The 18,782-nt window shown below is 36.2% G+C and overlaps 1 protein-coding gene across 3 annotated transcripts; it reads left to right on the top strand.

Annotated features, from left to right (window-relative positions):
- Window positions 1-504: 504 nt before the first annotated feature.
- LOC109818052 (protein SAWADEE HOMEODOMAIN HOMOLOG 1) lies at window positions 505-5,591 on the top strand. 3 transcript variants are annotated; one of them, XM_083077170.1, is made up of 10 exons: window positions 525-685; window positions 1,042-1,193; window positions 1,361-1,446; window positions 1,537-1,582; window positions 1,748-1,841; window positions 2,511-2,574; window positions 4,539-4,590; window positions 4,692-4,835; window positions 4,918-5,037; window positions 5,112-5,591. In XM_083077170.1, exons 3-10 carry the CDS (start codon window positions 1,370-1,372, stop codon window positions 5,154-5,156), a joined length of 642 nt encoding a protein of 213 aa, XP_082933296.1. In that variant the 5' UTR covers window positions 525-685; window positions 1,042-1,193; window positions 1,361-1,369; the 3' UTR covers window positions 5,157-5,591. The 3 variants fall into 3 exon arrangements, with proteins under 3 accessions (XP_020239038.1, XP_020239036.1, XP_082933296.1); XM_020383449.3 differs by lacking the exon at window positions 1,042-1,193 and having other exon boundaries at window positions 505-685; window positions 2,526-2,574; XM_020383447.3 differs by lacking the exon at window positions 1,042-1,193 and having other exon boundaries at window positions 506-685.
- The last annotated feature ends 13,191 nt before the right edge of the window (window positions 5,592-18,782 follow it).

Here is an 18,782-nt window from a genome sequence, read left to right on the forward strand (position 1 = left end):
CATTGTATCAAATGATATATATTTATTTTTAATAAATAAATAAATTTATATATTATTATTTTTATAATATTACTGGTAAATTAATATGAATAATATTATTAGTATATTAATTTATCAGTAATATTATAAAAATAATAATATATAAATTTTGTTTATTTATTAAAAATAAATATATATCATTTGATACATTGAAGAAAATTATAATATGCATTAACTTGAATAGACAAATAATTGTATAATTTTAAAATATTGTATATATATATATATTAAAATTGTTAAATTTTTAATGAGAGAGATTAAAATTGCACAATTATGATATTTGAGAGATTAAAATTATTTAATTAAAAATTAAATGACCAAAATTGCACAATTATAATTTTTTAGGGGTTAAAATTACTCAATTAAAATTTTAGGGATCAAAATTGCACGATTGCAAGAGAATAAAAATACAATTAAGCCTTATTATTATTATTATTATTATTATTAATTTACATTTCTTTTTCCTTTAACGCGAACCCCCCGGAATAAAGAAAAGTTGCTAGGGTTTTCACTGCACCTGAGGTTTGTAGAGAAGAAATTCAATATGAAGAAAGTCGATTTTTGAACGAAAGGGACGAACTTTAAGTTCATGGACCGCTTGCGTCCTCGGAGCCGAGCGGTCTTTTCTGGGTTTACAAATGCCGAGGTATTATAATTATAATTGTTATGCCATCGCATCGGTTTGGGTTTTCAATTTTGATTATTCAACTTTTTCCATGTCATTTTCATGCCTATAAGACGAGATGAAGTGCTATATGTTCCTTTGTGTTTGGAATCAGAAGCTTTTGATTATAATTTTAAGTTTGTTTGTTTGTTTAATAACGGTCGCGGGTTTAAGGATGTTTCACGTTATGTCTTTAGTATTTGATGTTGTGTTACTTCGATGATTCCAACGTTGATTGTCCACCGTTGATCATGGTGTTTGCATGAAGGTCATGAACAAGGTTTTAAATTGTGGGTCCCGGTTGCAGTTTCATTGCCTCGCGTTTCTTCATATTGCAGGAAATTACAAACACATGTGGCCGAGACAGCCATAATTGTGGTCGCGTTGCAGTCTCAGGCACCCCCAAAAACCTTGACATTACCACTGAAATCGCGGTTGCGGTTTTATTGTTTCTTGATATTGCGGGAAATTACTGACAACTGCGACCAAGGTGACCATAATTGTGGTTGCATTGCAGTCATAGAAACCCAAAAACCTTGGCATTGTGGCTGAAATTGCGGTCGCGGACCATTCTTTAAAACCTTGGTTATAGAATATAGAGGGTGTGTTTTAGCATGTCCTGATACTGATTTGAGCTTGCTGTGCTCTGACAAACAGATTGAGAGAATGGAGAAATTGTTAAGGGAATCTAAGGTAGGATCATTTGGCAGGGAATTTTGCCAAAAACTGGCTGGAAGTTTCAAGTGAGTTTTCATTTCAATGGTTGATGGTTTATTTTCCAGTAATAAATGAGTATTGTCATTGAGGAGTATTGGAATGTTACGTTTCTGCAGCCGATCCTCTGGTCGTGCTGGGAAGCCTGTCATAAAATGGACAGAGGTTAATGTTCTTTCTTACTAACTCGTGTAATTTATTTTCTTAATTTCCTGTATTCCATCCTTCAAATACTGTCATTTTTTTTTCTTGATATTGGAGAACTTATTTGTCAATGTGCCTTTTATTAAGTAGTTTTTAATTATTCCTTTACTTTGCGGGAAATTTTAGATTGAAAGTTGGTTTCAGACTAGGCTCCAAGACTCACCACAAGTCCCTAACAGTGAGTTGATGATGGTTCCTAAATGCCTTGAATGCAAGGAAGGTGAGACTTCTTGCATCCCTTTAGGTTCTTAGCATAGTCATTACTTATGCTGTCTTCAAGCATTCAATTGGTTGACATTAGATTATTTAATTTAATATAATTGCAGCATCTATCTTTGTTGCTTTAATTATGGTAGGTTGCCTATTTTATATTGGACAAAACATATAGTTCCTTAGGAGCAGTTGGTGTTGTTCTCTAATCAGAATTAGAATTTTACTTTGGTAATATGCTCTTGCTTTTAATGCAAGTGTTATTAATATACATTTATGCATATTATTAAGGTAAAACTTCAATTCTGATTGGAGAACAACACTAACTGCACCTAAGGAAACTGTATCTAAATTTTATCCTTTTATGTTTGATGTGTCTGGGATCTATGATGTCTTCAAACATTCAAATTGTCAACCTTAGATTATTTAGTATATTTGCAGCATCTATCATTGTTGCTTAAGTTATGGTAGGTTGCCTATTTCAAGTTATGGCTTTTATGTTAAGCTGCTTTATGTTATTAGGAGCATGTTTGGTAGAAGAAAATATGACACTGAAGGTGAGGAAGTGACTCCATAGGCTCTTTCTCACTTTCTATTTTCCTTTTCTTTTTTTTTGTTTAGTTAGCTGCTACACTTGTATTTATCTTGTGAGTTTGTGCCTGAACTGATTGCTTTGCAGTGAAAATTATGCCAGATCCATCAGAGTTGGAATTTGAAGCCAGATCATCAAAAGATGGAGCATGGTAAGCACATACACAGTGTAGCAGTTAGCTTAAGTTCTCTTAGAAATCATGAACGCTTATGAAGATTTTTAAATTTTGATGTCACTAAAAGGTGCTTGTTCACACTTTCCCAATATTATAAACCCACATGTGCATTATAATCCTAACTACAGATTCTGGTTATCTTTATTGGAATGTTTACCTTGGAGGGGATAGCTTCATCATGTGTCCCCGTGACGTGCATTCCATAATGTTGTAGAAAGGTTGCATGAAGTCTTCAATTATGGATTAAACCTCTAGCTCTGGCTATAATATCAGAGACTCACAACCCATTGATAATGGAATGGAAAAAGTAAATTAAGTATGGATGCACCAATGTCACTTCTGGCTATCTTATTATTAGTAAATTAATACTATTATTATTAATATGTAAAGACATTCTGCATGGTATGAATTGTGTTCATAAGTGATTTTGTTCTCATCTTTAGTATGGTAAAAATGCTTTGTGCATTTGCTCCATTCTAATGTATTCTGAAGATGGGACTTGCATAGGAGTTCCTGTAATAGATATTCTAAAAATTCAGGAGGCTTTTGTATCTATTATCTATAACATATATAAAGGCGATAGCTTGATTTGGTTTACACATTTTTTAGACAATTTTATCCTTAAATTTTTAAATTAATAAAAAATATTTAATTAACTATTCTTATAAATCCAAGACTTGAATTCAACACCTTGAGGTTTGAGAACCAGGCATAACACCAATAGATTTAACAAACATTGGTAATTTTTAAACAACTTTATTAAGTAATCTGTGCCTCAACCCCACTAGTCTATATAATCCGAATATTTCTCTTTTTTCTTTCTCATTGTCAAGCAACTTTCCTTCTCCTAATATGATTGATTTTCCTCTTTTTTAATAAAGAGATGTTTTCTGTTTCTTGTGGATTTTAGCAGATGAATTATGTAAATGGTGCTCTTTCACAAACACAAAAAATGGTGCTTTTGGTTCTTGTGCATAGACAGTCCTGTCTATCATCAATTTAATTTTCCATCTTGAAAAATTTAAGCTAACAATTTTTTTTTATTTCTTTTAGAAAAGGGATATTTAAAGACTTTAGGCCATCTATACCATAATACTATAATGGTTAACATTTGTGGGTTGAGGAGTGCTAGCAACACATACTATTGGTTAAAATTTATTGAAAACTACAAAGTTAAGAAAGACTTATTAAATGAGAAGTGATATTTACTAAAAAAATATTTTCAATAAATTTCAATAATAAAAGGGATAAAATGTCTTTCATCTCAAAATATTTTCCCTAAAAAATATAATACGTTTTTAGTCCCTGTATTTATTCAAAATGCACATTTTTAGTCCCTAATGAGGGGCTAAAACATATTATACCCTAATAAAAAGTGTGTTCAAAAGATTGTGTTGCTAGTACCTATTTTCTTTTCTCTATTCTTTCTTCCCCACTGAAATGTTTTGTATAGTTTATTTTTGCCTTTTGGTTTGAACTCCACTATTCCTGCTCTATCTTGCATTTTTTACATTTGAAAGATTAATGACCAATTTTCATACTGCCCTGCTTCCCATAAATTTGGATAAATATGTTTTTAGTCCCTCTAAATTTATTGAAATTCGGTTTTAGTCCGTCTAATTTGAAAATGTATCATTTTTAATATTCCAAATACTTTAAATAGCCCCAAAAAGTGGTTATAAAAGGCCATTTAAATTATTTTGAGGAACAAAAGTAGTACATTTTCAACTTAGAGGGGACTAAAATAGGACAAAATAATTTAGAGGCACTAAAATCGAACTTAAGAAATTTTAGAGAGGTCAAAAACATATTTTACCCATTAAATTTTGTACAATTTGCAATATGGTCGAAGTGCAGGCATAGAGGTGCATTTTATTCATGTTTCAATCAATTATGTAAACTTCAAATATTTTGTTTGTAAGTCAAAGATATTGCTGCAGGTATGATGTTGAGGCATTTATAGCTCACAGATTTCTTAGCACAGGGGAAGCTGTAAGTATTTCTGCAAAACTTGATATTGGATTGATAAATTGATTTTTCACCTATAAGATGTACAATATTTTGCCATCTGAGACAATTGCCTTTTGTTAAAGGAAGTCCATGTCAGATTTGTTGGATTTGGAGCTGAGGAAGATGAGTGGATCAACATTAAAACTTCAGTTCGCCAACGCTCTATTCCTTTTGAAAACACGGAGTGTTCCAACCTGAAAGTTGGAGACTCTGTCCTGTGCTTTCAGGTGAATTAGGCTGAATTTCCTCACTGTAGTGTTGTTACATGACATCACTGTATATGACTTGACAATTTCAATTGTATTTTAGGAGAGGAGAGATCAAGCAATTTACTATGATGCTCACATTGTAGAGATCCAAAGGAGAATGCATGATATTAGAGGTTGTAGGTGCCTCATCTTAATTCGATATGAACATGACAACTGCGAGGTCCATATTAATTCTGCTCTTGGTTGCATTAACCATTTCATACAAGTTTTTAATGTTTTGTTTACCATTTCCAGGAAAGAGTTCGGTTGAGGAGACTTTGCCGCAGACCAAGATGTTAGCTGTATTTGGGATCAATTCTTTTTGACATTCCATGAGCTCAGCAAAACGACCTTGGTGCACATTAGGAAGCAACTAGCACTTGACATGGAGTGTATCGTGCAAATTTAATAGCTGAAAAATGTAAAATCCTTTCCCCATCCACTTAAGTTTCAGTTGGGGGTGCTGTAGAAGTTTAATTCTGAAACTTTTTGAAATGGTGTGTTTTTTTGTCATCATTAGTAGGTAAGAGCAGTAGACGGTAAAAGAAAATTCAGCTTCAATTATGGAATTTTTACATACTCTGGGGAAAACAAAAATCAAACAAGAATCGTTGTTTTTCATCAATGGCAACGGTACCTATTATGGGTACCTCTGATCATTCGTATGTTTTCGGAACTGAATGATAAGAGGAAAAGATGGTTTTATGGTTATATTAATGCATACAATTGCGTGCATTTGATCATGTGTAGCAAAATAATTTGTATATTCTATGTGTAGTCCGTGGGTATAAAATTGAAGTATAATCTTAGTTAAATTGATTTTACACGTGCAATAATTATTAAACTAGTCATTCCAATGATTTATTTTGTCCCAGTTTAAATAAAAAAAGATATGAAGCTTCTCAATTAGAATACAACACTAAAAGTTGACGCTCGTTCATTTTTTTAATAAATTTTTTTTGTGGGGGTGGGGTATATTAGCAGGTGAATATTTCTTTTTCCATTTTAATCGGGTATAACATACTAAAAGTGTGTATCCCTTTAGTATCTGAAACTTCAATATATGAAAATAAGAAAATTCTAAATAAATTTTAGAAGTTTTAGTTATTTCATTCAAATTCTTAAAAACTTTTTACAATCATTTTTATATTTTAATTGTTTGAGCATATTAATATTTTCGAAATTTTGAGCTAAAATGAGTAAGAGTTTATACTTTTAGACTTCTTTTTTTGAATTTTCATACTTCCGTGGACTATAATACTATATACACAGTTTCATAAACGTTAATGATATTTACCCCTTTTTATATGAACATATTTTTTGGGTTCATAATGTAAGAGTATTTTTTGTCGAATACAATAACAATCTTTTTTAAAAGTTAAACAAACATTAAATATGTGGACATTTTCTTAAAATTTGAGTTTTCTATATTTTATAATAGCAAGGATTCAAAGTCCAATCACTCGATTAAGCAAAATAAATTATACGTTCGCTCACTTCAACTTAAATTGATTATCTAAAGAATATATATGTTAACGTCAGAATATAATATTTAACAAAAAGGGAATCGAATTTAACAAGTAAAGAAATGTACATATGTGAGTGATTTTTTTCAATAATCTGATGTCGAAGTTCAATCAGTACAGCCACAAGATTGAAATATTCTTTATCCACTAACAATCTAATTTTTGAAAACAAAGCCTCCAATGCAAGGGCATGAATAGAACTTCAATTAGGACAAGAAGTGTCTATTTAGCATGAGAAAAAATTGGATTAGCTGTGTGACTTTAAAAAATAAATGAGTGACGCACTTAGAAAATACAATAGGTTTGCCACGCGTGGCATAAGAAAAAATAATTGCATAGAAATCTAAATGAGTTTATAGAAAACATAGTAGTTTCACTTGCTATCACAATCAAAAAGAAAATTGTATGTACATAGAGAAAATAATCTACATACTATTTTATAATAATTAAAAATTTATACTAAGGATAAATTATAATTAACAATGCAACATGTTTGTACTCCGTTAATACTTCACTATTAAAATAAAATAATTTCATAAAAACATTTAACAATTATCAGAGTTAATTTGAATTCACTATTCAACGCTAGCATAATATTAAAATAAACCAAATTAAAATCCTCTTAATTTTTGAAAAAAAATGAAATTGGAGATACTTTCAGAAAAATCACAAATTCTTTGAACTTAAAATTTGATTTATTTTATGTTTCTCCATATAAATATTTATTAAATTTTCAAACAAATCATAGGCTTTATCCATCCCTAGAAAAGAGCTACGGGTATGAGCACATTAAACAAAAATAATGGCCACTAAACCTTTTTCTTTTGTCATTTTGTTTACGGTGGAATTAACCATCAAATCCTGGGTTCTTTTTATTTAGACTAGCACACGAACGTATTTCAATTTAGGTGCTTTAATGTGTTATCGTGTTACCGAGAATGGAGAGTAGGATGAAAAAGTCTTAGCAACTACTTGTTTCGAAATGTTCTTCGATTAAAACAAACAAGCAATGTTCCCGCATGCAAATAACAATATGAATAGAATGAACAATGTATACATTCGCAATACAAATCATGTTCAAATTACATAATGTTCAAGCATTACAAGATTAAAGTCTATAACTACGTAATTAAAGGGAGAGAAGAGAAAAGAAAGACTACACTAATCCTACTCCTAAAAAGAGAAAAGACAAGTGGCCGAGAAGTAATCATACCCAAAGATGATTCCTTGCATGGAAGCCATATGTGCAGGCAGAGAATGCTTCAAAATTTGGTTAGAGTATGAGTTTTCCGACCTTTGTAAAGGTACGTAATCCTTGTATTTATAGAACAATCAAGAGTGGTTACTTTTGTGCATGTACGCCTCTAACTCATAACCGCTATCCATTATGCTTGCTACGTGGTCATGAATTGTAACTTCCTTTAACCGCTCTTCCCACGTGTCTTTTGTTTCTTCGATTGATTTTTTGGTAACCGCTCTGGCTTAATTACCTACTGGTTCTGGGAGAGTCTCAACACTTCGATTATTCTCGAGTAATCCTTCTTTCTTGTTCGACTCTATCTCGAGCACACCCACGTGGGGTTTGTCAGGTTCTCAGCATGTGTTAACTTGACCTTTATTTTTCGGGCAGCGCTATCAATCCAACGTTTCGAGTCCCATAATGTCGAGTGGATCCAACAAGTGCCCCCCTAGGAATTCGATCTTGATATATATGCTGATATAGAGAAAGTCGAATTCCTACGGATGTTTACTTGAAGCACGCATTTTTTCGATGATACCCTAGTCTGACTCATATCTGGATTCGCATTTAATGTATATGACCATTGTCGCACTGATCTTGATGGCAGAGACGGCGCGTGTTTTCTATTTTTTACTGTTACCAAAAATATTTAGGCGGCTGTTTCAATCATTAAATTAGATTTGAATTTACTCAGAAAAGCCCATTTCATTTGTGACCCTTTAACTTGTTATCTTTTACCCTAGGGTTAAAATCACCTTCACCGTTTGTTTCCTTCGCGCTCAAGTTTCCTTTGCTTTCAGAATCTTCTTCTCCGGCGAACCTTGCACACCCACATTCTTTCTTTCTTCCAAGTTCCTTATTTCCTTGGTTCCAATGGCCTCTTCTGCTACCTCCAGCTCTGCTGCTGTGGTCTCTACAACTTCTCCTGCTGCTACCTCTACCTCAACTCCTGTTCTGACCACAACCACTGCATCCACCATGGCCACTGCTACTCCTACTCAGGGCACTCCTATGTTCATTACCAATGCTCAAGTCTGTAAGGTTCAAGAGGGCGATGATACCTTCGTTCCTATTCCCGGCATGGAAGAGGCCAGTTTAAAGATATATCAATCTCAGGTACTTCTTCCTTTCTCCCTAGAGAATGGTTCTATCCATGCTTTTCTTGGTCCTTTTGCTGGTCAGAACAACAAGAAGTTTAGTAATACCCTTCTTCCTGAGGATACCACCACCATCCCTTTCATTTACTCACCCAAGATAGATTTAAATCTCTTTGCCGATACCACAAAAATTTTCAGAGCTTTTCCCCCTGTTAAAGAAAGACATTTATCTTGGCTAACCCGTATAGAAGCCTCTATGTCTTCTGAATGGAAAGAGATAGGTATTTTTGAATTTATCCAGCTAGCCAAATTTGACCTTCACCTTTTCGACCCTCAAATGCTCCTCTCTGCTATTTTCTTTTGGAATAGAGAAACTAGGGCTTTCGAGTTTCCTTGTGGTTTTGTTTGCCCCACTTTGCTCGACATTGCGGCTATAACAGGGTTACTGCCTCTTGGGGAGAGGTTTCATCCTAATGCCTTTGAGGAGGAAATCTCGATTAAGGATATTTCGATCACCTAGGATAAAAAAACCTATCTGGCTTTCATTACTGCCCATATGGGACAACCTGGTACCCCTGTTTCCTCTTCAAAACACATTGCATTTCTGATGTATTGGTTATCGGCCTGTGTTTTCTGTACTCCTTCCCTCCAAGTCCCAAAATATTACTATGTTCTGGCTCAGGCTCTTCATCTAAAGAAACACATATGTTTGAGCAAGTTGCTTCTAGCTTCTCTATACACATGCCTCGACGAAGCTTCTGAGAGTCTTTCTCGAGAGTCAGGGCCTCGAAATCTTTCCGGTCCACTATGGCTGCTCCAACTATGGCTCAACGCCATTCTCGAGAAAAGGCTCCATTTACCTTCAACTCCCATTTCACTCTGTGAACTCGAAGGAGCTCGTTTGACTACCCTTACCCCACGGAAACGTCTAGTAGATAATTTTGAAAAATATATTAGAGCGTTTCTTAGTTTCACTGAGTTCACCGAGGATTTAGCCCCTTTTCTTCGACAAAATTTAATAGGTCCAGTCTGGCTACGTCAAAATAATCAGGTTGGGAGCATCAATCCTTCTTCGACTGACATCTGGTTCGGGTTCTTATCGTGGGACGTCATTTTCTCAGGCATGAGGCAAAAAGATGTTAGACTCTACCCTTATCAGCCTCAACTCTTTGCTCGACAATTTGGTCTCTGCCAAATGAAACCCCTACCTCTTCGACGTAAGAAAAGTATTGATGCAGATATTTGTGTCGAAGAGGGAAATTATGAGGAAGTCACTAACTTCATTCTTCGACCAGAGAAAAAACTTAAGCTTACGCCTTCCAACTTTTCCCCTTCATTTTTAGTTTCAACATGCTACCTTCGATGGTGGTGTTATTATATTGTAGATAAGCTCATCAATTTTGATGGCTTTTTGAAGAAGCTGATAAACTCTCCTCTCTCTTGTTCGCAGGGTCCCAAGCAATCAGGTACTTTCAAGAATCAAACTATAATTTATCAATTTGAACAATTTTTTAAAGTTTGTTATCGACCTGACAACATGTTTCGGACCATCTTCGATGCCTCTGTCTCTCTGTCGAAAATGGTACATAGGAACATTCGCTCGAAAAAGGTAATTAATCCTCGAGGAAAAACTGATTTCGAAAAATTTTGCCCTAAAAGTATATCACCTTTGCCCAATGCTCTTTTTGGTTTAGCCAAGTATTTATCTTACCCTCCTTGGGTAAAAACACTCGACCCGCTTTACCTTGAGCATAAAGCAATCCCGATAAAGGATCGAGTTACTTATGCGAGATGTTCCCTGTACGATTTTCCTCGAAGAAGATGGTGGCCACTATGTTGGGTCGATAACACTAAGCTTCTCCCCGGTAAACAACTATAACCAAGATCCTTTCTCACATCTTTGTGTGTACTTATCTCATTTTCCTTCTGCGTTGTTATCCAGCTGCTATTCCTCAACGCGTTCCCCAACACGCTGATCAGATTCCTAATTGGGAAAGCGATGATGACAAAGGTGTGCAAGGGGCAAAAGGTCGAAAAAGAAAGATTGCTTCTGATAAGGTTACTCTTCGTTCTAAGGTAAAGAGTTTTTTACTCACCCCCTCTTTGGGCTTCTTCGATTATTCTTCATTCATTTTATCTTCTACTTTTCATGTTTCAGAATATCGAAATCCCTAAGAAGCAAAAAGTCGAGTCAAGCAGTATCAAGACAGTAAAAGAGTTCTTTTACCTTAAATTTTCTTATCCTTTTAAATCCTACTCATCTTGTTTCTTTACTTTCAGGTTTCGACTACGAAGAAGCAGGATAAAGGAAAAGGAAAGTTAGTAGTTTCTCTTCCTAAGAAAACTCAGAAACCTCCTACTGAGAAACTTCTTCAAGATGCGATGAAATCAGTACCCAAGGTATTCTGACCAATAATTCATTTTCAACTGGATTTTTATTAACTCTTTCTAACATTGTTCACTCATCATAGGGTATTGATATTATTGATGTTGATTCCTCTCGAGACCTGTCGAGAGATATTCCTCTTGCCACTGAGACGTCCCTACAGGTTCACTTGTGTTCCTTTCTCTTTCATTACCTGGCTCGAGGTCTATTTTAATAACACCAAATGTTTATCTTTTCTTTTGTTTATAGTTGGTCACGTCTCAATTGAATGTTACCGAGATGGCCTCGATAATGGCCTCCATCCAAATTCCTCCTCAAATCGAAGAAGATAAGGTTCCTCAATCGGAACCAGCTGTCAATGAAGAGAATTTGCAACAAGACTCTGCTTAAGGTGAACCCTCTTTTGAGCTACGACCTCCCTTGAGTCCGAAAAAGGGTATTTCTTTCGACTTTACAACTTTATTATCATAATTCTTTAATGACACCTTCTGATGTATTTTCCTTTTATACAGGTTCGACTGAATCGCCTCGACCCTTCACAACTTCCCCTTCAACCCAAGGCGGGGTTACTTCTTCTGTCCACGGTCTTTCGTCAATTCCTTCTCCGGACCTGGACTTAATGAGCTTTTTCGACGACGAAGATGAAGATATTAACAGTATCTTCGAAGTTTTAGATAATTGGACGAGTGGTCCTTCTGGGTCGGAGAAGGAGAAGGATAAAACCGTGGAGCTAGTTTCTGAGGTTCCTTCATATCAACCTTTGCTTGATTCCTTTCGAGCAAAGGCATATGTTGATGATCTTGATCAGACTTTTCTTATTCCTGAATTCAAGACAGAAGTTGAACAAATGATGGACGATCTCTTATCCTACCTGAGCCTTCCTCCTGAGGTCCATTCTGAGTTACAAGAGTTTGTCAAACCTTTTAGCCTCGCATGGGACCTTCGATCTCAATGGTCTACTTCCTTTCAAGAGGTGACCCATGTCGAGGTTGAAAGCGAAGAAGACCGTGCTAAACTCGAAAAGCTCCGAACTGACTTGCTTAAGATCAAGGACTCAACAGCGGAAATGGTGTCTTCTCTGCAGAAATTACATCAAGAAGAAAAGGACATAGAGGCAACCATCAAATCTCTCCAACATGAGTTAGAGAGAGCTCGCTTGCAGAAAAATGCTATTAAGCTTCAAAGTCAAGAGATCAAGCAGCGTCAAACGGGTCTCAAGGAGGAAGGCAAGGTCATCTCTTCTCGACTTGCGAAGACCTTAGAGCAGAAGAAACATTTGGAAGCTCAATGTTCCTCTCGAAGGACGCGTTTAGATGAGGCTTACAATGCTTTTAAAGATTTTAAGTCCAAATATTGTAATAAGTAGGCTTTTATTTTCAGACTTCTTGTATGATGTACAATGGATCATTCTTCTCTTTGATGAAAGTATTTCAAATATTTCCCATTTATTACCTTACTTATGTTCGAATTCATCTCTTTAATCACGTAGGCATTTTTCGTGTATACTTGTTCTACTACAAAGGGGCCTTCCCAATTATAAGACCATTTTCCTAAGTATCGAGACTTCTGTTCTATGGGAAGTATCACCTTTAAAACTAAATCCCCTACTCGAAATTGTTGTACTTTGATTTTCTTGTTATAGGATTTTTCAATTTTTTCTTTCTGTTGAACAAGATTCTGTAAGGCCATTAACCTTTCTTCCTCTAAAGAAATCAACTCATCATACATTAAATTCCAATAATCTTCAACAGGTAATTTGTTTTGTTTTTGTATGTGAATTGATTGTAAATTAATATCAACAGGAAGAATAGCCTCATGTCCATATACCAACTTATACGGAGTAGTTTTCGTGGCATCTCGAGGTGAATTCCTGTAAGCCCATAGTATTTGAACCAACGTTTCGTGCCAGCTTCGAGGTTTATTGGAAATATGCTTTTTGATTAAACCAATCACTACTTTGTTCGCAGCCTCTACTTGACCATTTGCTTGTGCATAATATGGTGTAGTGGCTATTAGCTTGATTCCTCTCGATTCTGCGTATTGAGCAAATTTTCGACCTGTAAAGACTGCCTTGATCTGTAGTAATTGTTTGGGGAATCCCAAATCTTGTAATGATGTGATCTTCGACAAAATCAATTATGTCTTTTTGCTCGACTTCTTTTAAAGGAATAGCCTCTACCCATTTTGTGAAGTAGTCTATGGCGACTAGAATATACTTGTGGTTCTTCGAGGAAGGTGGGTGTATTTGGCCAATCAAATCCATTGCCCACCCTCGAAATGGCCAAGGCTTGATAATCGAGTGCAACTCACTGGCCGGCACTCTTTGTATCGGTCCATGTTTCTGACACTCTTCACAACTTCTTGCGAATTCGATACAGTCCTTGATCATAGTTGGCCAATACAAACCTTTTCTTGATAATGCCCACTTCATTTTCTTTCCAGCTTGATGTGCTCCACAAATACCTTCGTGTATCTCCGCCATTGCTATGTAGCTCTCATCTTTCCCCAAACATTTGAATAAAACTCCGTCGAAACCCTTTTTATACAATTCATTATTCAGTAAAAGATAACTAAGGGCTTGGAGTTTAATCTTCCTTTCTACCTTTAGGTTGGGATTTCGCAAGTATTCGATCAATTCGCTTCTCCAATCTTGCTGACTTACTGAACTAACATTCATAATTTCTCGGTGCTCCACCAATTCATTTTCTGTGTGGATTAAATACTCGAGACATTCTTCACTTACTTTATACCCTGAGGCTGTTTGAGCCAACTTATTTGCAATGATATTTGAGCCTCGAGGAATATGTTGTAATTCGACTTCATCAAAAGTGTTAAGTAATTGCACGACTCGAGCCTTTAATTCAATTAACCTCTCATTTAAGCACTTATATTCTTGTGTTAATTGTTTTACAACTAATTGTGAATCCCCTCGAATCAATACATTTCGAGCACCCAACTCCATTAATATTTCGAGTCCAGCTATCAACGCTTGATACTCAGTTTCGTTGTTCGAATACTTTTTGTTCATTTTAAGTGACACTTTTGTCGGCAATCCTTGAGGGTTTAGGATTAAAAGACCTATTCCAGCGCCTGACTCATGTTTCGATCCGTCAAAATATAATTGCCATGGTTTCGTGGTTAAGTATAAAATCTCTTTTGACTCATTCGAGTGATCAGCGAGAAAATCTGCGAGTACTTGACCTTTAACTGCTTTTAGTGGTTCAAAAGTAAGTGAATATTCAGTTAATGCAAGTGCCCATTTACCAACTCGAGAATGTAAAACAGGTTTACACAACATATACTTAATCACATTACTTCGACAAAATATTACAACATCACGAGTCCTAATGTAATACTTCAACTTTGTACAAGCAACATATAAACTTAAACACAATTTCTCTAAAGGAGAATATCTAATTTCTGCTCCTACTAACATTCGACTTAGATAATAGATGACTCGCTCGATGCCATTTTCATCTTCTTGCGCCAGCATGCCCGCAATAGTGGAATCACTAGTGGAAATGTACAACTTCAGTTGCTTCCCTTCAGAGATTGGTGCGAGTACTGGAGGATGAGCCAAGTACTCTTTGATGTTATCGAATGCTTTCTGGTGATCTTTATCCCATCGAAATTCTTGTTCCTTTTTTAAACGTAAAAGAGGAGAAAAGATTTTAGTTTTACCAGACAAGTTCAATATGAATCTTCGCAAAAAGTTCACTTTACCTAGGAGAGATTGAAGTTCCTTTTTGTTCGATGGAGGTTTAGTCTCCATAATAGCCTTCGTTTTGTTTTGATCCACTTCAATTCCTTTCTGGTGTATGACAAACCCCAGAAACTCTCCTGCTGTAACACCAAAAGCACATTTTAGTGGATTCATTTTCAAACCATGTTTTCTCATTCTCTCGAAAGATAATTTTAAATGGCTTAGATGATCCTCTTTTCGTTTCGACCCAACAATTATGTCATCAATATATACTTGTACAAACTTACCAATTAGATCATGAAATATTAAATTCATTGCCCCTGATAAGTAGCACCAGAATTTTTTAACCCAAATGGCATCATCACCCATTCATAGACGCCTAAGGTACCTGGACATCGAAAAGCAGTTTTCGACACATCGTTAGCTGCAATATAAATTTGGTTATACCCAGAATAACCATCAAGCAAACTCATAATTTCATTACCTGCAGCTGCGTCTATCATGTTTTCAGCAATAGGCATAGGATATTCATCCTTGGGCGTTGCTTTGTTGAGATCTCGAAAATCAATGCAGACTCTGAGTTTTCCATTCTTTTTAATCACAGGCACAATATTCAAGACCCACTCAACATATCTTGAAGTTCTAATAAACTTCGCTTTTAGCAGTCTTTCAATTTCTTCCTTAATTTTCTCGACTACTTCAGGGGCAAATCTTCGGGGATTTTGCTTAACAGGTCTCTTTCCAGGAACTGTGGGTAACCTATGTTCCACCAATTCTCGATCTAATCCTGACATTTCCTCGTAATTCCATGCGAAGCAATCTTTATACTCATGTAAAACTCGAAGCAATTCCTCCTTTAGGTTTCCTTGCAAGAACTTGCTCACGTAGGTTACTCTTCTAGCCTCACCCGTTCCTAAGTTTACCTCCTCGAGTGGATCCTGAGATTCTAACTTATATTCCTCTTTCTCCGTTCTTTCGAATCCCAATGGTGAGTCGTCGAAGATACAATCCAACTTGGGATCTAGCTCTTGCTCTTGGTTTTCTGTTGTTTTTTCGACCGCGTAGTCTTTTCCGTTTCCTCGATCTTCTTTTTTGCTCGAGACATCTTGGTCTCTTTGATTTCCTGTTTTTTGGTTTTCTTTTTCGTTGGAAACTCCCTGGTCTCCTTGATTTTCTATTTTTTGTTTTTCATCGGCCCATGTGGCCGTACTGTTTTTATCAACTTCCTTCAAAAATGCTTTTTCACTTTGAACTTCTTCGGCCATATTGGCCGTTCGATCGGCTACGTAAGCCGATATTCGAGCTAAAAAGCTCGAGTAAGGATCTTTATCCTTCATTCTTCAAGTGGAGCCGAATCCTTCTCGGCTCGAATCACAAAACCTCTCCTTACATCCCAGCAAAACGTCTTCTTGATGCCTTCTTCTTCATCCATCATTCTAGAATTGTAAGCATCGAAAGGTTTAGTTTTCGCAAACGCTGTAAGTTGTTGGTCAGCGAAATACATCCCAACTTCATAGGTTTTCTGATCAGCTTGAAGCATCTCTAACCCTTCATCATCATTCCAAAAAAAAATCTTTTGGTGTACAGTGGATGGAACAGCTCCTACTCCATGAATCCATTCTCGACCTAGCAGGACGTTAAAGTTTGCCTTAGATGGCGTTACTATGAACATTGTAGTCCTCCTCACACTTCCAATTTGTACGTCGAGCAGAATCATACCTTCAGGCTGAGAATACTTTCCGGCATAATCCGAAATCATTATGTTGTGAGGTTTTAAATCCCTAAGGACTTTCCAAACCTCTTCAGCATTGTCTTGGGTAGGATGTTCACAGCTGCCCCTCCATCAACAAGAACCTTATTTACCTCTTGCCCCTCAATCAACAATGTCAGCAATAAAGGCTTGAGGTGTCCTTTCATTTCCTCAGTAGGAGAATCGAACACAGCAGTGTTAAACTTGGGAATAACCCTTGATATTTGGCTAACCCATACGATTTTCGACTCATAATTGGGGTCCTCGAAGAAGTCCTCTCGATGGATATCTTCTTGTTCATTCACAGCTTCCATGGCTCCAGCATACTCAGTTGGTAAGATCAAAACTATCCCACAAATGTCCTCTAAAGAGTCCTCGAAGCCACTCTCGAAGCAATCAGTGATCATGTCCTCCTCATCATCTTCAACGAACTTTTGAGATGACTCTCCTCTCTGGGGAACAGGGATCGAAAAACGATTTCCTTTTACTCCTTCAAAAGTAGCTTTCCGCATCCTTTGCTGTCTTCTCCACTGAGTTTTACTCAAATTGTTGAAAGGTTGTCGAAAGCCACGACCATAACTTCCCGTTGGGAATTTCCCTAGATTTCCTTGCACTAGGTTCCGTGGATAAGCCATCACTTGTTTCCCTCGACCTATTCCTCCGACCATAGGCCTTGGCGGTGAATTCCATTTGCCAATAGGCACATTAGCATTTGGAACAAAAGTGTTACCAAACCTCGATGAATTATACATCTCCATCTTTCCTACTGGAGCGTTATATTGAGGCATGTGAACCTGCCTCATAGTTAACCCAGCATTCAACCCGACGTTGGGCTTAGGCTTTTGTCGAAGGTTTTCAGCCTTATAATTCATCATCATATCTGACTCCTCAAAAGCCTTAGCAGCAGCCCTATCAAATACAGCACTACATCGAGGGCATAACATCACTTCTCTATCAACTTCTTTCCTTTTCGACAAGAAATCAACTAAGTTATCCCCCTCTTTAGGATAAATGGGCTCCTGCTCCTTAGCAAAATCTTTCATTAGTTCCTCGAGCTTCTAATCAGAAATGGGCTCAATATTGTCATCCTCTTCGACAGTGACATCCACCATATTGATCCCTCCTATCGAGACTGGCTCGACATATCCAGTATGAGCAGCAAATGGGTCTGTGTCCACTTTCATATCTTTCTCCTCAAAAGCAAGGCGACCATCAGTAATCGCCTTTTCGATAAAATCCCTGAAACGCACACAATTGTTAGTCTAATGACCATACATATTATGATATTTACAAAATTTCTTTCCTTTTCTTTGCTCGAATGGGGGAATTTTATGATTTTCTGGGAGTACGATTTGTTTATCTCTTAATAAAATATCAAATATTTTTTCCGCTTTGGTTACATCAAAACTATACTTCTTACTCGAATTACCTTCTACATTATCTCCGGGTTTTAACATTTGACACTGATACGTAGGGCCAGGGCGTAGTTTTGCTAAGTTGATCTCAAACTCCTCACTCGAGACTTCACAATTAGAATCTTCCCCAAGATCTGAATTTTCTAAATACGCTACCTTCTCCTTTCGAACAAATTTGTCAAATTTTCTCAACCTTTCTTTTTCTAGTTTAATTTGTTCGATCCTTCTCACTTTTTTAGCCAGTTGGGCCATATCCCTCAACTGTTCGTTTACTAACTTCTTGCGTATCGAGAAATCTAACCCTGTCGCCGCAATCCTAACTAATTCATGTTCAGGTATATTGGTGTAACATCGAGATTTTAATTGCCTGAATCTATTCAAATAGTCATCCAAAGTTTCATTATCTTGTCTTTTGATATTCATCAGATCGACTATACTAACTTTTGTTTCCTCTCTAAAGAAGTGTTCATGGAAACTACCCTCTAACTGTACCCATGTGTGTATCGAATTAGGAGGTAAGGTAGTAAACCATGTAAAAGCATGTTTAGTCAATGAACTAGGGAAATATTTCATTTTTAAATATTCGTTATTTGCTAAATCCCCACATTCGACTCCATACCTAGCTATGTGTTCGACTGTTGACTCAGTCAATTCTCCTGCAAATTTCGAGAACTTGGGTACTTTTACTCCTCGGGGTAGTTCTGCTTGGGTAATATAATCAGGAAAAGCTGACACGAAATATGGGCGTTCGTACATCGAATCCATGCCTATTTAATATTCTTTCCACCATCTGGTCTAAATGATCATTG

This window comes from Cajanus cajan, chromosome 6 (assembly GCF_000230855.2).
Source record: "Cajanus cajan strain Asha chromosome 6, NIPB_CcT2T_4, whole genome shotgun sequence".
Lineage (NCBI taxonomy): Eukaryota > Viridiplantae > Streptophyta > Magnoliopsida > Fabales > Fabaceae > Cajanus > Cajanus cajan.

Excerpts from the sequence above, each read along its gene's own strand:
- LOC109818052 (XM_020383447.3), top strand. The coding sequence starts at position 629 with ATGGACCGCTTGCGTCCTCGGAGCCGAGCGGTCTTTTCTGGGTTTACA. Across the intron at positions 4,591-4,691 it reads TTCTTAGCACAGGGGAAGCT|GAAGTCCATGTCAGATTTGT; the intron begins GTAAGTATTTCT and ends CTTTTGTTAAAG. Across the intron at positions 4,836-4,917 it reads ACTCTGTCCTGTGCTTTCAG|GAGAGGAGAGATCAAGCAAT; the intron begins GTGAATTAGGCT and ends ATTGTATTTTAG.